Below are 26,017 nucleotides of genomic sequence, written 5' to 3'. Positions count from 1 at the left end.
CCACTTTAGGAGGTTGCTGTCTAAAAGGGAACCTTAGGTTATCCAGGAGGTGGTATGTAGGGCAGCTAGGACTTACTGCTAAGCATGCTCAGCCTTCAGAAGTCATTCTGGTTGAAGGATAAGTGCCTGTTTGAGCAATAATCACAGGTTACCGTTTTATAAATAAGTGAATAGGGATGTTTCCAAAAAGAAAATTCATAGTCACAGATGAAACAGTAAGATTAGGGATATTGGACAGATATTATCTGTGAAGTAGTTGGAAATAACCCTTATGTTTCCTCTTAACAGATTTATTTTGCACACACATCCTTGAAGTGGATAGAACGAGCTGATCTGGATGGCTCAAATCGTGAAAAAATTATTTGTGAAGCTATAGATATACCTGAAGGTCTTGCTGTGGACTGGATTAACCGTAAATTATATTGGACAGACAGAGGGTATGCTCTTCTCTCTGCTCTGATGCCAGAGCACATATAACATCGTCATAAGATATATGGAATAACTGAACTATAATATTGGAATAATTGAGATGTTACTCTAAATACAGTAGTGTTTTATCTAGTGACTGAAAGTCATTACCAGCTGAAAACATAGCATCTGAAAATCAATGTCAAGGGTGTGAAAGCGTGTCCACAATTCTCTGTGATTCTGATATTGTACTTCTCGTACAGGCAAAATTCCCACTGATTTCAGCAGGAGATTGATCTTTGTGAGAACCAGGTGATCAGGCTCATTTGCAGTGAATGTAGAATATGTGCTGCATATAAGCATCAGGAACATTAGTATATACTATACACATGACACATCTTGGACATACCTTTGTCTCCTTAATCACAGACCTCCTTGAGTTAAAGGAGACTTTTTGTTAACTCACTGTCATAGAAAGGATTATGTCCTCTTTATGGCTTAGTCACTAGTGGATAATATGATCACACATCTGAGCCAACACATTACACTATTCACGGAGGGGGAAAAAGGCCCATCTTTGACAAAAAGGCAATGTTGGATTAGAGCAACACCCTAGTGGTTATATGAAAGATGAAGGATGGCTACATAGCATGACCAACATTTTAACAGACAATAAAAAGTGGTTCTGAATATGGAGATATCTTACCACTGTATGTGCTGTACCCTGATTAGCACCTTCTTCACTCTGTGATGTATATACCCAGGCTATTTTTATTTGTGAACTGTCTGGAAAATATGTGGATCAACTTCCTGTATAAAAATTAGTAAAGTTCCTATGTCCTTCCTTCAGAAGGTATAGTTCATGGGTGGATTTGAACCTTTCACACATTCTGAGCCACTGTATTTTTCTCCCGTGCATACATTCCTCCTTCCATCCTGACACTGCTGGCCCTTTCCTTGTTGAGTCAGCTAGGAATGGAAGGATGTAGGTTTCCTTTCAGTCAGATGTTAATACTAATCTGAAATTTGTTCCCCTGGGTAAAATTTCTGAGAGTAAGGTTTGTGCAATCTTTTCTGGATAAAATACAGGACTGGGAATCAGGCCATGTGTTTCTGTCTCAGGTCGCTGTGTTTGCTTGGGTACCTCTCTGACTCAATTTCTCTGCCTGTAGAGTGAGGATAATGATATGTATCTGTCTTTGTAAAATGACAGGTGTCAGAGTAGTAGCAGTGTTAGTCTGTATCCGCAAAAAGAACAGGAGTATTTGTGGCACCTTAGAGACTAACAAATATATTTGAGCATAACCTTTTGTGGGCTACAGCCCACTTCATCGGATGCATAGAATGGAACATATAGTGAGGAGATATATATACATATAGAGAACATGAAAAGGTTGGAGTTGCCCTACCAACTCTAAGAGGCTAATTAATTAAGATGAGCTATTGTCAGCAGGAGAAAAAGAACTTTTGTAGTGATAATCAAGATGGACCATTTAAGACAGTTTGACAAGAATGTGTGAGGATCGTTAACATGGGTAAATAGATAAGATTAAGAATGAGCTCTCAAAACTGGATACTCTCATAAAAAACCAACCTTCCATACAAACTTCCTCATGGATAGACTTTACAAAAGCTAGACAAGCCATTTACAATATAAACTTTGCTTCTCTACAAAGGAAAAAGGACACTAAACTATCTAAACTGCTACATGCCACAAGGAGCCACAACAGTAGTTCCCTTAACCCACCCAACAACATTGTTAATCTTTCCAGCTATACTCTTAGCCTGGCAGAAGAATCTGTCCTATCTCGGGGCCTCTCCTTTTGCCCCTCCAGACTCACGAATATGATACAGTTCTGCGGTGACCTAGAATCCTACTTTCGATGTCTCTGACTCAAAGAATATTTCCAACATACCCTGAACAACATACTAACCCACAGAGTCCTCCCTACCAGCACTACAAAAAGAAGAATTCTGAGTGGACTCCTCCTGAAGGTTGAAACAACAGACTGGACTTCTACGTATTTTGCTTCTGTCGACATGCATGGGCTGAAATTGTGGAAAAGCAGCATCACTTGCCCCGTAACCTCAGCCGTGCTGAACACAACGCCATCCACAGCGTCAGGAACAACTCTGACATCATAATCAAAAAGGCTGACAAAGGAGGTGCTGTTGTCATCATGAATAAATTGGAATAGGAACAAAAGGCTGCTCGGCAGCTCTCTAACTCCACATTCTACAGGCCATTATCCTCTGATCCCACTGAGGATTAGCAAAAGAAACTACACCATCTGCTCAAGAAACTCTCTGAAAAAGCACAGGAACAGATCTGAATAGACACATGCCTAGAACCTTGACCAGGGGTATTCTGTCTGCTACCCAAGATCCTTAAACCTGTAAATCCTGGATAGGCCCATCATCTCAGGCATTGGCACCCTGACAGCAGGATTGTCTGGCTGTGTGAACTCTCTCCTCAGGCCCTACGCTACTAGCACTCCTAGCTATCTTCGAGACACCACTGACTTCCTGAGGAAACTACAATCTATCAGTGATCTTCCTGAAAACACCATCCTAGCCACTATGGATGTAGAAGCCCTCTACACCAACATTCCACACAAAGATGGATTACAAGCCATCAGGAACAGTATCTCTGATAATGTCACGGCAAACCTGGTGGCTGAACTTTGTACCTTTGTCCTCCTCCATAACTATTTCACATTTGGGGACAATGTATATCTTCAAGTCAGCGGCACTGCTATGGGTACCCACATGGCCCTACAGTATGCCAACCTTTTTATGGCTGATTTAGAACAATGCTTGCTCAGCTCTCGTCCCCTAATGCCCCTACTCTACTTGCGCTACACTGATGACATCTTCATCATCAGGACCCATGGAAAAGAAGCCCTTGAGGAATTCCGTCATGATTTCAACAATTTCCATCCCATCATCAACCTCAGCCTAGACCAGTCCACATAAGTGGTCCATTTCCTTGACACTACTGTGCTAAAAAGCGATGGTCACATAAACACCACCCTATACTGGAAACCTACTGACCGCTATACTTACCTACATGCCTCCAGCTTTCATCCAGGACACACCACACAATCCATTGTCTACAGCCAAGTTCTAAGGTACAACTACATTTGCTCCAATCCCTCAGACAGAGACAAACATCTACAAGATCTCTATCAAGCATTCTTACAACTACCATATCCACCCAATGAAATGAAGAAACAGATTGACAGAGCCAGAAGAGTACCCAGAAGTCACCTACTACAAGACAGGCCCAACAAAGAAAATAACAGAATAGCTGTCACTTTCAGCCCCCAACTAAAACCTCTCCAGCGCATAATCAAAGACCTAAAACCTATCCTGAAAGATGATCCCTCTCTCTCACAGATCTTGAGAGATAGACCTGTCCTCGCTTACAGACAGCCCCCCAACCTGAAGCAAATACTCACCAGCAACCACAAAACCAGCTTTCTTATTATATCTGACATTCTGATTCAAGCTAAAACCTGGAAAGGCTGAGGTTAAAGAGCACTGAAAATTAATGAAAAATATTAACCATTTCAGACCTCAGAAGAGCTCAACTCAGTTTAGGTAAAGTCTGCAGCAGTAAACTCAGGGTCCTAAAATGACTCAGTTTCTTTCTTTCAGGCTGAATCCAGAAGATAGTTGTCCCTCTGTCTCCAAAGCCCTCAGCTGAGAATCCACCAGAATCAATCCTCTCCCCTATATTTTTCAACATGGATATGAAGCTATTGGAAAAAGCTAATGAAATAGCAAAGACAGAGATGCCACCAAGACATGGATGACATCCAGTTTTACATCTCCTTTATGTCAATCATAGATAACAATATCTCTCAGCTTCCTCAATGTCTCAGTAAAGAGCAGCAAGTGAAAGTTGAACACAAGCAACACTGAGATGCTGATTGGAAGAAGAAGAATCCTTGAAGAAACTTGTCATAATTCTCAGTCTGGCACATGCTATTGTAGACATCTGTCCTGAAATTTAATTGATCCATAGCATTTTTAGACTCCTCAGTGCCACAGGATGCTTAAATAGCTGTTGGGCAACTCCCACCTTTTCATGTTCTCTGTATGTATATATATCTCCTCACAATATGTTCCATTCTATGCATCCGATAAAGTGGGCTGTAGCCCACGAAAGCTTATACTCAAATAAATTTGTTAGTCTCTAAGGTGCCACAAATATTCCTGTTTTTTTAATCTCTGTAAAGTGCTTTGAGACCTATGGATGATTAATAACTTTTGTCCTTTAACACTTTTCCTCATTCAGGAGCTTATTCTCCCCTTGATTCCAATTAATGTTCTTAATAAACAGACATCCAAATCTCTACCTACCAGAAAAAAGCGAATTTAAGATTTCCTGCAGAGTACTCTGCCATCATGCCATTGGGCCAGATAATGGAGCTATGACATGAATGATTAAAACAATGAGCCAGTCAGTGCTAGCAGGATTAGCTTCTGTGTTTGAAATGCCATTCATCACACTTTATGGTCAGCGAAAGCAAATGACAGTTTAAAAATGCAGTGAGTATATTTTGCTAAAGAAAGGAATGAAGATGATAGCAGTAATGGCTCAAATTGTATCCTGTGTGTTGCAGGAAGTCATACATTGGGAGAAGTGAGTTGAACGGAATGCACAGAGAAATGATCATCAAGGAGGACATCTTCCAGCCCCGAGGGATTGCTGTTCACCCACTAGCTAAGTAAGAACTAATAGATACTATTGATCTAAGAGTAAGTGGTGAGGAAGGTAAATATTAAAGTTTTTTTTCCCCTTCTCTAATTAGGAGGCCAGTGTTCAGGTCCTGCCTTTGTCCCACATAAACTGAGTTTGTTGATCTCATCCTAGGATTCTTGTCCACTTCCCACTGTTGGAAGTGGACTGCCCAGTGAAATAGTAATTGGGAGTGTTGAGAGTCAAGACTGATGGAGTTGAGTGGGAGAAGTTTGCAGAGCACCTGCCATCGCTTGGCTCTACCCAGTTCTATCAGTTCTTCACTGTCAATCAGCACTCAATTCACCTTGGAATAGGAAGAAAACAGTAGATGACTTTTTTTTTTTTCTTCAATGAACTATGACTTTTACTGTAAAGACACACATTTGCCTTTGACACACACTGTAACAACATATGCCATCTCTCTGGTTTTGTGTGGGTGGGCAGCTGTAACAATGGGAGTCTAGAAGCAGGTTTTAAAAATACTTATGGCTTCTTTTTCACTGCTGGGCTATTGTTAGTTGAGGAGTAATTACAGGAATTATTCTATTACTGTGTCTTTTGTGCAATCAGCACCTGGCACTGGGGATAAATTGTATATAAATAAAACTAATCAAATACATGTGTGTAGTTAAAGTCATCCCTCACTGGTAAATGTTACTAGTTAAAAAGGATTGTATCTTTTGCAGGACAATATATGCTGAGCTTTGAAAGTAATTTTTCCTTTTCACCAGGGAAGGAATTTTATTTCAGTTATCATACTCACTTTTAAGGAGCATTGCAGTCTTTGAAGTCAGATCCACCATAATCTACTGGATGTGAAGGTGTACGAGTATAAACATGTATCTGCACTTATATCTTAACTACATATCTGCTGGTGCACACATAGCATGTTGATAGGGACATTAGAACCACCTAGCAATAGATAAGGGTTATTGGTGAAATCCTGGCCTCATTGAAATTAATGGCAAAACTCCCATGGACTTCATCTGGGCCAGGATTTCACCCTGTCTGTAACAGGGTGGTTTCTAAAACCAGAATTAGTGATGCAGGTTTTTTCTGAGTCATTTTGATGTCAGGTCTGTTTATCCTGCAGGAAAGTGCACTATAATTACTGCTAAGTGAGAAGAGTAGGTGGACCTTGTTAACTCCATCCAGGAAATAAAAGATTTTGGAGTATCTGAAAGTTGCGATGGAACAAGGGTATGGAACGCAGAAGGTCTGTAGGGAAAACACTTAGGAACACCTGAGTTTGGGGAGCTAGTTATAAGTTATCAATTGCAATAAAGCAAAATCTCAAGTTGAAAGTAAGATTGACCTATGTATAGTGTGTGACAGAATGTCAGAGTTTTATGGTCTTGTTCCAGAAAAAGCAGGCACGAGTCCAGGCAAGTTTTGATTATGTTGACAACATGATCATTTTTAAAACACTAATTGATGAATCAGTGTTCAAAGCTGAAGCAAAAGATGTACTGGGGAGGGGTAGGTATGGTGGAGCGAGGAATTAGAGCCTAGTGAAAATTTCCCTGTTGAGAAGTTAAAGGGTAAAGAAACAACAAAGAACTGTGGTAGTTTCCATGATGGTGAAGGTCTGTATTAAAGATGAAATTCAAAGTCAAACAAGAGTATCAAGAACATTGTGGGACAGATGATACTCTCCATTGGCAGTCCTTTGATGTCACAGGAACTGCTTGTGTAAGGCTAGTAGGATTTGGGGCCTCTATGAGTACATTTAACAAAGGCAGATAACTTGCCCAAATTCATCCTTGATGTAACTCCACTGAAGTCAGTGGGATTACACTAGGGAAAATCTGAGGCCCAAAAATGATTAGTGATTCTGCATGCCTTAATTTTTAAGTGCCCAACTTAAGTCACTTTAAAGGGGCCTGATTTTCAGAAAATGTTGAGTCCTCTTAAAATCAGGCTTCTTTATGATATCTTGGTTGGGCACCCTTAAATTGAACATCAAGAATCTTTAGTTAGTTTGAAAAATATGGGCCAGGGCGCATTATTGGTTTCTTTTAATATATAAAACAAAATAGAAGAAAATAATTTCCTTGCTGACTTGCTTACTGAGATGTGCATTCAGGATTCCATGTGTGCCCTGTAACAGCTGTTGGTATCACAGTGCCTAAAGCAGCAATCTCTCCATTGCTATAGGGCAGTGTTTCCCAAACCTGAGACACCGCTTGTGTAGGGAAAGCCCCTGGCTGGGCCGGTTTGTTTACCTGCTGCGTCCGCAGGTTCGGCTGATTGCGGCTCCCACTGGCTGTGGTTCGCTGCTCCAGGCCAATGGGAGCTGCTGGAAGCGGCAGTCAGTATGTCCCTCAGCACGTGTTGCTTCCAACAGCTCCCATTGGCCTGGAGCAGTGAACCACAGCCAGTGGGAGCCACAATCAGCCGAACCTGCGGAGCGACAGGTAAACAAACCGGCCCGGCCCACCAGGAGCTTTCCCTATGCAAGCGGTGTCTCAAGTATGGGAAACACTGCTATAGGGTGGTATGGTACTATCATCTTTTGCAAGGGAAACGCAGAACCCTAAACTCGGTAAGAAGTAGATAAAGGAAATGGTTTTTCAAAGATTTTATTTTAAACTTCAAAAACAGAATTGTGTTCACAACCACACATATATTTAATGTAATGATCTGGGATCTTAAAACAATTTTTAAAAGATCAATATTCTAAGTATTTGTTTGCAGGATAGGTGCCTTTTGTATTGTCTGCCACATGCCTGACTTGCTACAGTCAGTCTGGCATGAAAGAATTCCCCAAACAAGATAAATGTAAAGGGAAAAACATATTTGCTTACTGACTCCTTTGTGTTTTGTTCACTAAAGGAGATTATTCTGGACCGACCTGGGGGTCAACCCACGGATTGAAAGTGCTTCCCTACAAGGCATTGATCGTCTGGTTATAGCTAGCACTGACCTGGTTTGGCCCAGTGGAATTACTGTTGACTGCTTAGCTGACAAGTTGTACTGGTGTGATGCTAAACAGTCTGTTATTGAAACTGCAAATCTGGATGGTTCTAAACGCCGAATACTTACACAGAATGATGTAGGTGAGGTTTTGGGGTTGATGATTACTTGTTATGTATACATGTCTCTGTGTATGTTAATCTGAATTATGGGCCAGATCTTCACTGATTTACATTCTGTGTAGCTCCATTGAGGGTAATGGGATTGTAGTAGGTAAGTCGATGCAGAATTTAGTATATTCAGCAACACCTGTACCAGAGACAACCCTTATTAATCACCCTCTAGTTGTAAGAGGCCACCCCAAATCTATTGCACAGAGTTCTGTGCTGCCTTCCCTAGAAGATCTATCCCATTAAGAAAATTATATGTTCGCTCATTGAGTCATTGCTTCACTGCATACATACATCAATGGAGTTACACCTATGTAAGTGAGAGGAGAAAACAGGCCTTTAGATTTTAAGCTCTTTGTACCAAGAACTATATCTAGCTAGTCTTCAACATGCAGATGTCTCTAAATACATAATATACACACTGCAGGCAATGGAAAGATGATCTTTGCAAAAGGCTGGTGGCTGTTACTGCTCAGCCTTGTTGTGATTTGAGACAAGAGAAGATCACCTTGTGAGCTAGAACAGAAGCCTTGCCAGAGGATAACTGATAGTCTAACACATTTAGAATAGACCACATTTTAGTGTTTATGTGTGTATATAGAGCAGTGATGGCCCTTGGACACTGTCACATTGCTGACAACATATATTTTGTAACTGTGTAGTCAGTCTACAGCAGTGTTGCCCAAAAAGCAGGTCGTGTATCAATTGAAGGCTGCCATCTGGGTTCAAATAGACCTTCATGTATAATGACCACACTATCACCGTATTGTGATAGTGTTGTTCTACCAGAGACCACATTAGACAGCCATCTCATAGTACTAGGCTGCTCTTTTCCCCTGGTGTGGCTTCTGTTGCTGCTTCTATGCCAAATTCCCTATTACTGGTTTGCAGGGCTGCCTGCAAAGAGGGGAGGACTCTCCAGTCCCTTGGGTACCAATGCCCTTCTGGCATTCCTTTCCCCTCCCCACCCAGTGCTACTCTTGCACGTCATTCGTCTCTGTCCGCTCTGTGATAGGTTTGACAATGAAAAGTACAAGCTGTGCTAAACTCCACTTTGCAGCTGAATCAGGTAGGCTGAGCTGCAAAGAAAAACCTGACAACCTGTTGTAAGTTTCACTTTGTTCTCCAGTGGCTGTCAAAGGGGTAACATCTCTCAGGGAGTGAAGCAAAAGAGAGGACAAGAGAAAGGAGAATGGAGGAAAAGAGATGGATCTGAGACAATGGTGTGCATATTGGGAGACAGGGAGGTGACATCAGACATAAGAGTGTGTTTAGGTTGGTGAGCATCAGACCTATGCATAGGAAGGGGAAAAGAGATACAGAGTGACATCCTGGCCCTGTTGAAGTCAATGAGAATTTTGCCCTTGACTTCAGTAGGGCAAGCATTTCACTCTTGGTATTCTATGGCTTAAAAATGGGAGGGTTGTCTACAAATTATTTTTTTTTCTCTCTCTCTTCCTCTGTCTGGGTTTATATAGTTTTTTAAAATTGTTTCTGTCTTAAAATGTGTGGTCTGAGATAGTTTGTGTGAATTATTATATGTATAGAATTGTATATTATTTTTTAAATGACATACTTTGATAAACACTCAGCTGGACCCATGAGCATTTTAAGATTAATACATTGTACCCAGGACAAATATAACTTCAAACCTTCCCACCGGTATCTATATACTTTGGGTAAATATGCATTCTTATTGCATGGGTGCCATCTAGTGTCACTGTAGTTACAGCTTGTATGTGAATAATGAGTAGAATATACGGGCATCCGGTGACAGCTGCATGCAAGGCAGATTAGGTTTTCCTAGATTTGTTCCATCATTATGACTGTTTTGTAGTGTGAGTAAAAACAAAGATGCAAGCACCTGTTCTAGGGGACCAACATAGATTATTATGGTTGGAAGGGACCTCAAGAGATCATCTAGTCCAACCTGCTGCTCAGAGCAGAACCAATCCCCAAATGGCCCCCTCAGGGATTGAGCTCACAACCCTGGGTTTAGCAGATCAATGCTCGAACCACTGAGCTATCCCTCCCCCCAGTGAAAGCCTCTATTTGTTTATACAGTCCCTACTGTGTTTGGAGATGCATAGTAATGGTACATAGCCCTGCTTCTACATGATTATTGTAGGATGGACCCTTTTTTCTTATTGTTAATTTTATTGGATCATTTCCCACTTTATTTTTGATTTTTAAGTTGTGGTTAAGCATAAGTGAAACTGTGAAGGCTAAATTACTGATGTCCACAGTGGGATGGGAGGATTGTAGTCTTCCAGGGATGCAGGTTATGTGTAATAAAATAATGAATCAAAATTTGGATGAAGACGTTATCCAGGATGTGGGCTTACTCAGACTTCATGGAATGAAGTAAGAAAAGAATCAAGCCAAGGGAGTAAGCCTGATGTGGAGGACTTGAGGATATATGCTCATGGGATAGGAAAGGATTCCTAAATCCTATACAACAAAAAAGTAAACAGTCTTGTCCACATAGGAACATTTCTTCAATATAAATCGAAGTGTGAGTTGAAACCAATATGGTTGTACCAATAAAACCCCCTGTCTGGACACACTAATTCTGGTATAAAAGTGGCTTTTTTTTAGGTTAGCTAATATCACTTGGGAAGGGAGTTAAGTTAAACTAAAAGAAAGAAACATTTATCCTAGAATAAGTATCCAAATGTGGGTGGTATAACTGGTAATATTTTTCTCATATAGACAGTGTTTTTCCAGTTGGGCAAAGGCTTAAGTGTAAATTGCGTTTCTACAGGAAATAACTGTCATTCAACAAGAATACCTGACGCTACAGGACGATAAAATGGGGGCAAATATCCAAACTCTGGCAAGAGTTTAGAGTTCTCTCCAAAAGCAGCTAAAAATATAGGCAGGTCCTGTATATGTGATCTGTCTGTGGGTGCATTGAGGAGAGGATGACTTGTCTAAATGTATAGGGCCATAGAAACCAAACAGTAATCTCTAATTCTGACACTGATACTCAACTAGCTGGAATTAGCTTAGATTTCTTTTAAAATCTATACAACAGTACTTGGCACCCTTAACTCTGAATTGCCATGCTTGTGTTTTGAAATCATCACCTTCTGCTTAAATTTTCAAATTGGAATATGTTCATTTACCAATAGAGCCCAGCATGGATACAAAATGTGTATCTGCAGATATAAATTGGTATTGGCGAAGCTGGAGGGCTCTGCCGGGAACCACAACAATGAAAGCAGGAGCCTGTTGTGCTGCTGCTCATGGGAGCCAGTGCCTTGTGCTGGCAGCTCCTCTGGTATGGCTGTACTGCCCCCACCTCACCCCAATCCCACCCACTGGGGTAGGCACAAGGCTCACCTGCAGCTGTCTCAGGTTGTGCTAGTGCACTCTAGTCCAACCACTTGCTCAAAGCAAGACCAATCCCCAGACAGATTTTTTGCCCCAGTTCCCTAAATGGTCCCCTCAAGGACTGAACTCACAACCCTGGGTTTAGCAGGCTCAAACCTCTGAGCTATCCCTCCTCATGCAGGGCTCTAGTTACCAAGGGAAAAATTGCTATTCTGCTCTATTTTGAAAATGTAAGGGTTAATTCTAAGCCGTGTAGGTGAATGGTGTAGTATACTGGCTTGTGCATGTACACACGCACACAGCACTGTCCCTTATGGGATGGAATCAAAATGGAATCAGCTGTATCACAACTTTGCATTGGTAACAGCTAAAAGAGAATCTTGAGAGGCAAGGGCCTATGTTTCCGGAGCTGGAAGAGCAGGGTACCGCTGCTCATGAACACAGGGACAACCATTCACGGGCACTGATTTGTTCCATCATATACTGATAGATACATAAAAGTGCAAGTATGGGTATCTCTACAGCATTGCTGTGTTCCTAGAAGGACTTCTGTGGATACTTATTTTGGTTATGTGCTGACTTGTGTAACCTGAACATGAACTGGAATTGAAGAGTATAATTGCTTTCTAGGCCATCCATTTGATGTAGCAGTATTTGAGGATGACGTTTGGTTCTCTGACTGGGCTAAGCCTTCATTAACAAGAGTGGACAAGAAGACCGGCCAAAACAGGGTACGTCTCCGAGGCAGCATGCTGAGACCCTCATCAGTGATTATAGTTCATCCTTTGGCGAAACCAGGTATACTGCAAAAGTTAAGCAGTCATTCCCTTATGGGCTCCTTTTTATGTTCACTGCTATTGGTACAATAGACATTTAGAGGAGGGAATGGTCATCTCTGAAATAGAATTTTCAAAAGGCTCCACATGCCCAGTCAGACTGGTTTTCATTAGAATCATGAGAAAACTGTTGCTGTGTTGTATCCCACCTCTGAAACTCATGGGCATTGGTGGGTTTGTTCTCAACTGGGTGTGTAGACTTTGGACATACAGCTCCCCCATTAATGCTAATAGATTTTGCGTCTCTAAAGCCATGTTCTTCAAGCTAAGACTATAATACTTTCTGTGGCTCTAACATGACCAATTGTCTTGAGACCACTCTCTTGATATTCATCTATCGCCTTTGTGTAGCATCCTTCTCCTTATACAAATATTAGTGATGAGTAACACCAAAAAGGCATCTGTGGAACCTCAAAGATTCTTTGGTTTGAGGGACAAACCACTTGATTTTTCTGCAAGGGACAAACTCGAACCCATGGAAAGAGCTTGCAGGCAACTGCATATTGCATCTACCTTACTAAAGAGAGTTGTCCTATTGATTTCAATAAGACTGCTTGTGTAAATAAGACAGTCACAGTCTGACCCAGTGTTTACTATCCCCTGCACAGAAGTAAGCCTTATAGAGGACGATAGGGCTCCAGCTGTTCAATAATAAAAAGCATGCATAATATCTGTAAGTGTATCTGTGTATGATGGAAAGCATGCAGTTCTGCTTTACTGTCACACAGTAACACATATACTTTATTGTACATGTCCCATCTTAACAAAAAAAGTGCATTCTCTTCTCTGTCAGTTTTTAATTTCTTAACTGCTTCATATTTGCACTGCCAACAAGATGAGATCATTAATAGTTGAGGATTCTCCAAACGTAAGGCTGAATCCTGCTAAGGTTCCCGTATGTCTCTCAACTAGGGGCAGATCCCTGCCGTCATGAGAACGGAGGCTGTGATCAGATCTGTGAAGACAGATTTGGAGTTGCCCATTGCTCATGTCACAAAGGCTTTATGAAAACCCAAAATGGAAAAACCTGTCAGGCTCTGAATATTCCTGAGACAGCAGCAGGTATCGTATTCTTTTAGTTATGAAAAAACACTTGTCTTCAAAGGATACTATCAAATAATAATGCAATGTATTTTTCTTACTCTTCACAATTTGTGATAGCCTTGTAGACGTTTGAAAACAGCATTTCCTTTTTATAGGCATTTTCTTACTGTATCGCTCCCCTGCCTTTCTTCTCTCTAGCTCCTTCCCTTCTGGGTTTTGAATGGAAGTCAAATCAGCATCTCTCTGCCACTCACCTGCTGTATGAATATGGATGTAATTTAACCTCTGTGCCTCCATTTCCCCATCTGCAATATATGAATAATAATAGTTGCCCACCTTTGTACAGTATACTGAGATCCACCAACAGAGAACTCTAGAAAAGTGTTACTTAAATGCTGTCTGCACTACAGATTATCACTGAGTTTGTAACCCGTTTGACTCTGCATATAGTTCATGTCTGAATGGAAAATAATTTACACACAATTCCTAACGATGTAGATGTGCTGTGTTTTGACTTCATTTGTGAGCAGGACTATTACATGATTGTCAGGTTCTAATTGGTGCAGAATTTCCCAAACTACCTTGACAACTTACCAAAGTGAATTGCACCAGGTGGAAAAACACCAACTGTGCTCTGCCCCTGGCATCAACAGCTGAGGCATTTGGGAAAACTGCTTATATTTTCCAGGAGTGCATTCATACACACTGGTCATGCACTGTGCTAAGTGTGGACAAGTCAATACGGTTGGCATACAGTTGAACTGGAAAAAATGCTGCTTTGTGGTTGCACTGAATCATGTTAGCTGTGCCTGTGTCAGAGCCTGGATGTGTGCGATATGTTTCTATTAAGGGTGGGAAAGACCTGTATTTAACAGTATATTTCAACTTAAGGGGCTAGAATTCACAACAATTGTCTCTGAAAATTAAGGCCTTAACTCAGTGAACTTAAAGAAGCAGCTCCCCTAGCTCAGCTGCTAAAAACTTAAGTAAATCTGACATGTTCTATTCTGTAGGGGGGAAAAGATTCACATTAATCTGAGTGATTATATTACAGGGGAGAGCCCTGTAGCTAAGCATCTGACAAAGTGCTAGTCAATATACTGTAGGTTACAATTCTTTACTGTCCCCCTCAGGATGGATCAAAGGTTCTTTGCACCTCTGATTTTTATGATTCTGTGTTCAGATATGGTACCCCTAGACTGAAAAAAAGCATCAACTTTCGTCTCTCTTCTCCTGTTCGCTATAACATACTGGCTTATACAGTCAGGCTCACCTGAACATGTCAGTATCTTGTGAAGGCAAATTGCTGTGCCTTTAAGGTGAATTGCTGTACTGTCTTTAGCAATTTTAAAAAGTTAAAAAAATCACACTCTTTTACTCCTCAGTGGATGACCACTGGGGCAGTAACATATGAATCTGACCTCTATGGTATTAGACCTTTACACACAGACCTTGAGGTATGTACCTCCAATGTTGACAAGTGCAATCTGGAAATTAATTTAATTCCTTCCCATTGTATTTGAGAAAACCAACCACTGATTGGATTTTAGGCCTGAGGGAGCAGGCCAGAATGAGAACAATCTGACTTTTGTTTTAAACAGAAAGCCACAGATCCTGTGACTTGTGAATTACTGATTTATATATGACTAAAAATCAGAACTTTGAGTCAGTAGACTTCAGCCATCTGTTCTACTTTCTTCAACATTTTCAGGGGGTATCTCTGTACACAAGAAGGCAGCACCACAGAATAAAACAGCAACACTGGAAACCTTATACCAAAGTCCACTGAATAGTGGGACATATGGGGATACTAACAATGGGGAGGAGCTAAAGACTCAACAATTGTTGATGGCTGAAATCATGGTGTCTGGTAAGATCTACAATTTTGTGGTTCATATGGGTCATGTCTGTTGTACCGAAAGTGAAATTCTGAGCCGGATACAAATTGGTTTATTCAACTGGATCAGAGATGAGTGGTGGAGCTTAGAGGAGGGAGGAATCAATCTGTAATGGTAATGCTGCTTATAAACACCACCAGGGAGAAGAAACAAACATCAAGGTTTAGGTATGGATGATGTGAAATTGGAAAGTCCAGTCAGAACCACCCAAAAGTGGGATCCAGAGGGGCCTAGATTAAATATGGACAGAAGGGTTTTGCTTAATAAGAAAACTGTAAACCACAAAGAACTGGATCAGAAAAAACAAAAATGGATTAATGGCTTTTCTTGCCTAGACATTTTTATCTCAAGTTAATTGCTATGGACATTTGTACTTTAAAAATCTGTTAGTTTAGGAACTGCCACAGTGAAAGTAAAAGCCTTTCTTCTCATCAGGCACCGGGGGAATTGAACTCGCGTCTCCCATGTCCCAGGATAGTGTTCCTGGGACATGGGCTAATGGTTATAAAAGAGGCCTGGGCTCCTGCCTGGAAAAATTCCTTTTGGGTAAAAAACCAAAACCATGTTAGCTCAACTCAAAATGGATTTTTTGGATTCACCAAAATTTTACACAATTTTGGGATTCAGCCACATCAGTTATTCACCCAGCTCTGATGCATTGTAAGGTTTTGCTTACACTGGGAAAATGAGTGGCTAGTTAGTGGTGTTTAAAATGGTGTTAGCTGGTCATTGTTTACCATAGAAGGCCATGTTTTAAAACGTTGGCTGTCCAGGCTTTTGTGTTAAAAATCCGTTTGCTCCTTTGATTAACTGAACTAGTCAGTGTGGTGGACGTGGATTTTGTTTGTGCTACAGATCCAGATGACTGTGCTGTGTTAGAATGCAATGTCAACGCCCAGTGTATTCCCCTGGAAGATGGTGCTATTTGTCAGTGTTTGAAAGGATTTACCAGGGAGGGTAAATCATGCTATGGTAAGAGCAAGAATTAAATAAAACGTTCCAGAAAACTATAGAATAGAAAAAAGCCGTCTGTCTTTTGTTGCATAGACATATCCACAGCATGAGACATCCCAGGAAGGTCGACAAGACCGCTGTGTTTAGACACACCATTTCCATTGAAAAGAATAATGAACAGAGACCATGAAATGGAATGGTTAATTATTACATCCATTATTTTCCCTTGAATCATGAGCATGAATCCTATTATTATAAATGAGTATGACAAATTTGCCGCAAGTGTAACTAACTCTTCTGACTTTAGTTCTCTTAATTCATAATCATTATACCAGGGATGAATTTAGTCTGTTGTAGGAGGAGGGAGAGAAATTATGTGCTATGATGCCCTTAGCAATGGAGGATGCAGCAGAATACCGAAGCAGCTCTTCTCATGAATATGTGGGAGCCTGGCTCTGTGACTGTCCTAGAACATTGTGAAAAAGATAGCTCAAGTGTGTAAGTGGCAGCTTTATCAGACGAGAAGAGAGTTCCCCTTGAACTCAGTGTGGAACGTGAAAGCAAATAGAACCCACTGAACATTCATACTCATGTAGTAACATTAGCGTTTATACTTTCTGCAGGCTGCAACCACTAAATATGCACACTTCAGCAGGTGTGAAAGATTATCAGGAGTGACAGATTAAGACTATGTAATTAGAGATGAGGCCAATAAGAGTGGATATGATAGAGGTTTATAAATAATTAACACTACAGAGAAGGTAAATGGGGCAGTCTTATCTGCCTTTTCATCTAATGCTAGAACAAGGACACAGCCAATGAAACTGGAAGACAACAAAATTGATAAGAGGAAATACTTTGTTACCCAACACATAACTATCCTAGGGAACTCATTGCACAGTATGTTGTTGAGACCAAGGGCTTGGTGGTAATCAAAAACACTTTATGTATTTAAATAAAGAATATCCACACAACATCATCAGGATTAAAAAAAATTACCATCAGACATAAATCCTCATGCTTCTCAGCATAAGCCAACCACTGGGGTTGGGAAGACACTTCTTCTCAAGGCATGTCAGTTGTTCAGTATGATTTTGTTTGTACCTCCCTCTGAAGCACCTGGAACTGGCTATGTTCCTGATAAAACAACTGTAGATTGTTCTCACTAATATTGCAATTCTGTGTTCCTATGACACGTCAGACATTCTATTCAGTAGAGAGCGGAGATAACAAATACAAATTATGGAGGCAATATAAACACAAATATAATATATTTATTTATAGAATGCATCTGATTACGAAAAGCTCAAGGCACATAGATATTGTAGTTGATGTATAATTTAGAATTGGGGATTCTTTTAAGGTTTAATGAGTCTAATGCAATGTTTATATTGTATAATTATGTGAGCTCCTCTGCCTGTCTCTTTCTGATATTAGAATGTGCTCTTGGGTACTCTTGTGATGAGACCAGCTACAGCACAGTGCAGTTAGCCCATTTTTGCACTTGCATAAACAATAAATAAAGGCACTTTATCTTGCCACAAAGGTAAAGACAAGGTAGACCTTAGAAATAAAGCACAGGCAATCATTTGACTGTAAAACACCAAGGACACTTGCAGCATTATTTAAATAATAATAAATGGGAGGGAGAATAGATATTACTTGCTTCATTGAGCTATTGTTTCATTGCGCTATTGTTTTCACTTTCTCTTAACCCTTGTTCCTCTTTTCAAAGTCTACATTCCACTTCATATCGTGCTTCTGGAGAGCAAAAAAGAAGGCAGTTTTGAGAATATGTTATACACTCACGATTCAGGGAATTTATTTGTCACTTAAATTAAATGGAAAGCCAGGCATTGCAGATCAGAGGGGAGGCCAAGTATGGGGGGAAGAGAGAGAAGGCAAGCGAGCGAGTGTGAGTGTGTGTGTGTGTGTGTGTGTGTGTGGTGCACCTCATGAGACAGCCTTGAAGCTGAACATTGCAATTTCAGAGATAAATACATTATCGTGCCTGGTTCTCCTTACCGTCCTTTTTTGGCACAAATAGAAATTTACTCAGTCGAGTATGTTTTTAAAGAAATTTTGCACCACAACTGAGATCAGCAGGGGGTGTGCAAGCTTGATGCCCCATGGTATAAAAGAGAGGGGCTGCTGGCAGAGCATTCTCCACCTTTACTTTAGAATGTTCACCCACTGCCAGGCCAAAATAGGCCTGCACATACTCTGCAAAGCCCATCTGTTTGGGTGGGCCTTGGGGGACAGCTAATGTGTTTGAGGGTGACTTGTGGGAATGTGTAGTGGTGGGATTTAAATCATACTGATCACATGACAGGGCCATCCAAAGCTTTCGATCATGGTGCCCTTTTGGCTGAAGTTTTTTTTTTTAAAACAAAGATCAATCAATACATATTTTCAAGGAAGCCTAAGAGAATTAGGCATCCAGTTGAATGGGAGTTAGGTGGCTAAGTTACTTAGGCTCTTACTTAGCCTCAATTTATGGCTGGAAATAAGGACACCTCACACCTTCTGCTCACTCTTCCCAGTATTTTAGAAGCAAAAGGATTGGTCTATACTACGTAAGGCAGCTTACATTGACCTAAATATGTCAGTTTACACACTACAGCCTTGGTCCCGGAGCCGGGTCCAGATTTTTTGCCTCCCCAAGCAAAAAAACAAAACAAAACACCCCTCCGCCCCCAAACTAGAGTGCTTCCCCTTGAAAAGTGCCACTCCAAGCACATGCTTGAAACACTGGTGCCTACAGCCGGCCCTGCTTGGTCCTGCCCTTTTAAACCGACATCATAATTCCACCTTCACTGGAGGCATAGGCTTGTGTTGGGGTAGATCAGGGTGATGCAATGTCTGCGTAGACACTGTGTTACTTACATCAGCTGTTGGCAGTCATTCTTGTCTACTTTCATCAATGCTGAAGCCATGAAATTGATAAGAAAGCCATGGGGTGGGTGGGGGACCCCAGGTAGAGCCCAGCTGCCCCAGGCTCCCTGTTCCCGGCCAGGCTGCATGCTCCCCGCTTGAAGCCCATCTGCTCTCAGGCTCCCTGCTTTCAGCCCAGCTGCACCTTCCTGGGCTCCTTGCTTTCAGCCCAGCTACATCCTCCTGGGGTCTCTGCTTTCAGTCCAGCTGGGTCCTCCTGGCCTCCCTGCTTTCAGCCCAGCTGCACCTTCCTGGGCTCCTTGCTTTCAGCCCAGCTACATCCTCCTGGGGTCTCTGCTTTCAGTCCAGCTGGGTCCTCCTGGCCTCCCTGCTTTCAGCCCAGCTGCACCTTCCTGGGCTCCTTGCTTTCAGCCCAGCTACATCCTCCTGGGGTCTCTGCTTTCAGTCCAGCTGGGTCCTCCTGGCCTCCCTGCTTTCAGCCCAGCTGTGCCCTCCTGGACTCCCTACTCCCAGCCAGGTTGTGCCCCGGCTGCTTCCTGCAGGGAGCCCTGATGCTGCATGGAGGCTCCCAGCTCCCTGCTACTTGGAGCCTGGCTGAACCTCGGGCTCTTGGCTCCCTGCCACAGCTGGGCCCCTGGTGGGGAGCTGGGAGCCTTGGTGTAGCCACCAGGCCCCACGAGGGGAGCAGAAAGCCAAGAGTCTCGGTGCAATTACTGCAGTGGTTGTAAGTCGACCCAACCTAGGTCAACTTATCTTTCTAAGTGTAGATGTGCCCAAAGTAAAGGTAACAGGATAGTTTGAGCGTGGATCTCATACAGTAATTTCTTTTCTATCATTTCAGCATGTTACATGCAGCAAGTTGCTCCACAAATACTGCATCCCTTGGCTCCTAACATTGTTTTTCTCACAGATGTTGATGAGTGCGCTCGTAACATGGACCGCTGTAATCAACACCTATCGGACTGTATCAATACTGAAGGTGGCTATGTCTGCAAGTGTCTGGAGGGCTACCGTGGAGATGGGCTTCATTGTTATGGTGAGGGGGAGTGTGAGGGTGATGCGGGGAGTGAGAGGCAGTGACAGAATGAATGAGAAAGTAGGAGACGTGTCTAATGATTTGGATCGGCTACGTGTCAAGATGCGAGAGTTGTGTTAAGCGGCCATAATGATCTATTCCACTACTTTGTTGAAAAATGGCATAGTAGCCTGCATACTAATATTAGACTAGTAAGCTCCCCAAGGTGGATGACATTTATCATCTCTACTTTTTTGGCTGTTTTCTTACTGTTGATGTGTGGCAACATCAGCAGCTGATCAATATGCAAAGCCTCTAGTTGTCAATGGATACTTCCCCTGGGTGTTTACGCTTTGGTGGCTATGCTGGAGGAAAAATGGGTGAACCAGTAGAGATTTATTGGAAATCATTACCATGCATATAAACTAAAGCAGGTATTCAGTGTGTCATAATACTCCTCAAATAATTCTAGGTTAGTTTAACAGGCATGAGCTTCAGGGTGTTGACATTTACAACCTGAGTACATTTAAAGATGTATTAATAATCAGATCCACTGATCCTACTGGCCAGAACTTGGGTTGTGACATCATGTCTTCAGTTCATTTCCTAGAACTTTTATTTTTTCAAAGCCATTTTTAGCATTAAAGTAGGAATGAAGACCGGGCTTGTTATCAATATTAGGGTAATACAAAGCATGCATAGGGCTTTACATGAGTCTTCATTTCCCTTTTGCGCTTTTAAATTATTTTTTTTCTGGCCTTTTTTTTTCCCTACAGCCAGATCAACGCCCCATTAAAACTAGTAGGACTTTTTCCATTGACTTCATTGGGCTTTAGCTCAGGCCATTGGGGTAGAACAAGATTGCTAAATCAAGGCCAGAGGCAGGCAATAGGCCTCTGGGAGTGTGGAAGGAATGCATACATGAGTGGTAACCTTTACCTTATCACTCAGGTCCCTTTGATATGTACATAATTAGGCAGTTCAGAACTGTTGCACATCTAGGATTGCAGTTATACCTAATAAAATTATTCAGAAAAAATTAATTCTTTCTGCATCCAGGTTTTAAAACCACAGTATCTCAGCTATTTTTTTCAAAACTTCATCAGTAATGAGATCCTGACGTGGATAAATAAAACTGAAGCTGATCTTGAATTCTGTAACCTTATGAAGAGACGGAAATGAGTGTCTTCAAATGTATACCATATTCTGGTTTTAATGCATGCATAACTTGTCATGTAACAATAATCAGAAATCTGCCATTATGTCGGGGGAGAATACAGAACACAACTGTATTGTTTTTTTGCATTCACATAATTTAGAATATTTTGTTTTAATTTTGTTTAAACCTCAAAAGGCTCAGTTTACCTAATCTTTCCGGAGTTTATCTGACATTTACATGACATAACCAAACCTTTAGACCACAAGATTTATTTTTACTTTTATTTTTAAATTTGTCCTTGTTTTTAGCACTGCTGGAAGCAGTAGCTGCTGGCTTCTTAATCACCTTCTGGTCTAATCTGTGTTGCCTGATCTATTGATTGTGTGCTAATTATATTGATTACTTAAGAATTTCCAGTTAACACTGAGGTTTGGAAGGTTCTCATCTCAAGATCTGGTCAAGTATTATTAAAATTACTGTTCAGATGGGACCCCTGACACGCACAGTTGCAACACTCACACTTAGGAAAAATCTTCTATATTTGTAATAGTTGTATTAACACGGTTAGTAAAGTTACAAACACACCAATCCAGCAAAGTGAATAGCAATAACCCAGAATGACCATCTGTGCATCCATACACTCTCACCATCCCTTGCATAACAACTGACATGTTAGTCATTGTCTTCCTCCTCCTCCTCCTCTTCCTTCTTGTCATCATGACCAGTGGTTGTCATTCTGATGTCTCCCAAGAGTTACATCTTCCAAGGCACGCAGGCCGGGATTCAACTTTTATAATGTGTTATGCTGACGCCACTATGTCTAATGCATATTCAGCAGGGTTTCATCCCCTGTCCCTTATTTATATCTCCTCTCCCTACTAATGTTGAGGTGTCCTCCCATAGGTTATTAGTTTGTTAACCTCAACCCTATTAACATATACATGAATTAGTTATCATGGTATTCTTGTGGTTGGACATCTGCTGATGTTCCTCATTTTAAAATATCCCAAGCTGGTATAAACAGGCATCTCATGGTTGCCTGTCAGCATTTTAGTCATTACAGTATTTTATCTTGATATTTTATGTTCTAGGCTTACTCTTAGTTAGCTGCTTATACTCAGGCTTTTGAGCCTTATAACTTGTTTAACTTAGGAATTGTCCTACAGGCCTGAGGCTTGCAGACTCATTGCATTACTGCCTTAACTTAATTAACCTATAGGCTACACCTGTTCACAGAGGGTGAGCTCCAACTTCTACTGCCCCCTTGGTGGACCTGTGCTGGTGCTAGCAGTGATGGGAAATATTAAGAGAAAATGTCTTGTGTAGGCCAGGCCTTAGGCCTTCTCATACGTGTCTTGTGCTCTCTCTGTGCTTTAATGTTATGGGTGAAGCTTCTGCCTTCTCTTTCCAGTGGAGGATCTACTGTCCTCCTCTCAACCTGCTGTCCTCTGAGGTGCAGGGATGGATAAGCCTACCTGTCCTCCTTCCACATAGAGCACACTTTCTTGATCTTTCATCCCACTTGCTGCCAAGAATATTCTGTGGAAGGAAGCTCTATAGCATTCATCCCCGTGCCAGTAGTGCTGAGCCCATTGCGGCCTATATAGACTGACACTCAGAGGCATTCATTCATTCTTATAACTGCAGACTGTTTGGGTGACAGATATCGATGAATGCAAGCTGGGGACACACACATGTGGAGAAAACACTGTCTGCACCAATACTGAAGGAAACTACACTTGCACTTGCATTAACGGTCTATCTGGAACTGGGGACAACTGTTCTGGTGAGTAAAGTCAATGAATAAGCCAAATAACCTGGTCCCTAAGTAAAGAAGGTAGAGTGCTCAGATACAGAATCATTCTGGGAAATTCAGAAAGTGCTGAATAATGATATGTCAGGCAGCCTGTGAATCCAATTAAATTGGTTCTGGATGCTGCTATTTTGCAAATCGCACCTCCCCTAGAAGAAATGGGCCAAGGAGACCAGATTTTGGTTTTACAAAGCTGGGAATGGTGAGTATTTGATTCCATTTGTTGGAAGCATCAACATTCAGGGCCAGCTCTAAGTTCTAAATATAATAGCTTACATTTAATAACCACTGTCTTCCATAAGAGCAGATATAGTTCTCTGTTGGGGTAATACCATGTCCCTCTTATGAGATAACCAAAGACTCACTATGCCAAGTCATTTTTCAGGTTCTCCAGGGGTTCAGCCTCTCTGCAGAGGACCAGCACAAAGTGTTGTGGCTCAGGAGATAAAGCACTAGCTAGGTCTTGAGGGGATTGGGTTCTAGTCCAGGCTCTGCCACTTAGGCAAGTCACGTCACCTCCCTATGCCTTTGTTTCCTCATCATAAAATAGGAATAATAATACTGACCTTCTTTGTAAAGTGCTTTGAGATCTATTGGGGGCAAGTGTTGTATAAGAGCTAGGTATTATTATTGTTTAAGTCCTACTGAAGTCCCCAGCTAGAGTATAAAGAACAGATTTTCAAGAGTGCTCAGTTCAGTCACCAAAATAAGTGGTCAGATTTTCAGCAGAGATGGGTGTGTTGACTGTTAAACACTTTTGAAAATCTGGCCATCAGTGTCATAACAGGAGCTGAGCTTCATTGATGTGCCTAAATGGGAGTTGATCTCCTTTGAAAATGTGGCTTTAAGTGAAGCATAGTCACTGTGCTGGTTCTCTACCTAGGGGTGAATTTTCCTCTTGCTGGTATACAGTCCAGTGACAGAAAACATTCTGCAAAATTCTCCAAGACCTGTCTGTGCAGAAGAATGAAGGAAATTATGACAATGAAAGCGACCATCAGATTCTCATTCCCTCTTTTCAAGGATTTGATTTTTCAGCAGTTTTAGCTGTAATTGAGAAATGGTGACATTAAATAATATGACTTTATGCCTGATTCAGCTATGGAAATAGATAATGTTTTAAAAATCCAAAGCTTAAGTTTGCTCTGGTTGTTTGTGTGGTGGTAATAGAAGAGCATCATAAACTGTAGAAACAAAGAAAGCACTGGTATGTATTGTAGTTCCACCTTAACCATGTGCAGATAGGCGAATCACAATCTGTTTATTGGGGTTAAAGAATCTTACTTATTATCTTGCCTGGAAATGCTGAAGCTCTGTACCAAGCAATTTTGCCAGTTTAGCCAACAGCTAAGATGTGCATGCGTGTGCAATACTGTATTTCAGAATCTGCCATGCCTTCTACCACGAGCAGTGGTGACAACGTTTCCTCTGAACAAGATGGTTTTATGGGCTGCCCTCCTTCATACGAGTCCTACTGTCTTCATGGCGGAGTCTGTATTTATGTTTCAATTCTACAAGAGTATGCATGCACGTAAGTATAGACCTTTGTCTCATCTGTGCTGATATATGCCACCCTAGAGATACAGTGATGGGCATTTTCCCTCAAGACAAACAATGAAGCATTTTGTCATGTTTTGTGTACTTCCTACAACTGTCAGCAGAGCCTGCCCTTTATATTGAGTTGATATAAGTGATGTTCATTGTGTTCCCAAACATTGCAGTTAACAGTAGCATTTGATTTCTTCCCTGAGTGCTTGATTCTTTTGCATATATTTGCTTCAGAGTCTAGTGGTACGTCTACACTGCACACTCCTGTTGGTGGCATGTGGAGTACATACACTATCTTCCCCCTATAGCATACATATACATGGCAGTGAAGACAATGAGATGAGTGGAATAAGGAAACACCTGACCCCTGTGGGTATGAACCTTACTCACCCAAGCGGTGCCTCCCCCAGTGTGTCCTGTTGCCTCTTCGCTGCTGGAATTTTTCCCAGTCACAAGGAGAGAGAACAGCAACAGAGAGAGGTTCCATCATTTCCCCACTGCCGAGCCTTTCCCTGCTGCCCTCCCCCTGCCACAGCCTTTCACTGACACATGTAGCTACATGCCCCAGTGTGAATGCAGCCTGCTTTTTTCTGCAGTACGTAGCTACACCTACCCTACATGCCGCCGCTAGAGGTGCAGTGTAGACATAGTTGTAGGGTAACTGGCCAAACCAGGGTGCCCACAGCATAACAGTTGCTTTTCATTTCTCTTCCTACATATGTATTTATATATTTTTGTATGCATTTTTCAAAAATAATACATAGTTAAACACACCCTGCCAACTCACGTGTCCTCCTTGGCCTTTCGGCTTCTGCCCTGGGTTGGTTTGCTGCAGACATCTGTGATGGGAGAGGACACCTCCATCCGTGCCCTTTCAGACCAATACCAGCCTTCAGCACCTCCACTTGGAGTTTGGGGGATTTTTTGTCTCTTTTGGGGCTGTCTGTGTGAAATTATCAAATACAACCGTCCTCTTAAAAACAAGGTTCATTAGAAAAAGGAAATGGTAATAAAACAACAGAAATGGTTTGCGTATCAGACCTCATCTGAATTCTTTCCAAAGCCCAAGAAGGCAGGGCTCTCTTTGGGGGGTGTCTATGCAAACACTTAGTTTGTGGCAAGCTGGGGTGTACATCTACCTTGCACTAACCTGATGTACACTAAGTCTTCATGTGGGCCCTGCTGCCGCACACAGATGATTTGCATTTAAAACTATATACTATATGGCAGAGGGCCCCCTTTTTAATGATTATTTTTATATTTGAACACTAGATG

The 26,017-nt window shown here is 41.6% G+C and overlaps 1 protein-coding gene across 1 annotated transcript in view; it reads left to right on the top strand.

Moving 5' to 3' along the window:
• Window positions 1-26,017, top strand: part of EGF (epidermal growth factor) — a 96,662-nt gene that overhangs the window by 55,108 nt on the left and 15,537 nt on the right. Inside the window, exons 12-21 of the mRNA XM_032784614.2 lie at window positions 289-437; window positions 5,040-5,144; window positions 7,994-8,217; window positions 12,211-12,378; window positions 13,329-13,478; window positions 15,172-15,330; window positions 16,214-16,330; window positions 20,118-20,243; window positions 23,045-23,167; window positions 24,578-24,725. Coding sequence (XP_032640505.1) covers window positions 289-437; window positions 5,040-5,144; window positions 7,994-8,217; window positions 12,211-12,378; window positions 13,329-13,478; window positions 15,172-15,330; window positions 16,214-16,330; window positions 20,118-20,243; window positions 23,045-23,167; window positions 24,578-24,725 — 1,469 coding nt within the window. The remainder of the gene's footprint in view (window positions 1-288; window positions 438-5,039; window positions 5,145-7,993; window positions 8,218-12,210; window positions 12,379-13,328; window positions 13,479-15,171; window positions 15,331-16,213; window positions 16,331-20,117; window positions 20,244-23,044; window positions 23,168-24,577; window positions 24,726-26,017) is intronic.

This window comes from Chelonoidis abingdonii, chromosome 5 (assembly GCF_003597395.2).
Source record: "Chelonoidis abingdonii isolate Lonesome George chromosome 5, CheloAbing_2.0, whole genome shotgun sequence".
Taxonomy (NCBI): Eukaryota; Metazoa; Chordata; order Testudines; family Testudinidae; genus Chelonoidis; species Chelonoidis abingdonii.
This window is presented reverse-complemented; position numbering and strand designations above follow the sequence as displayed.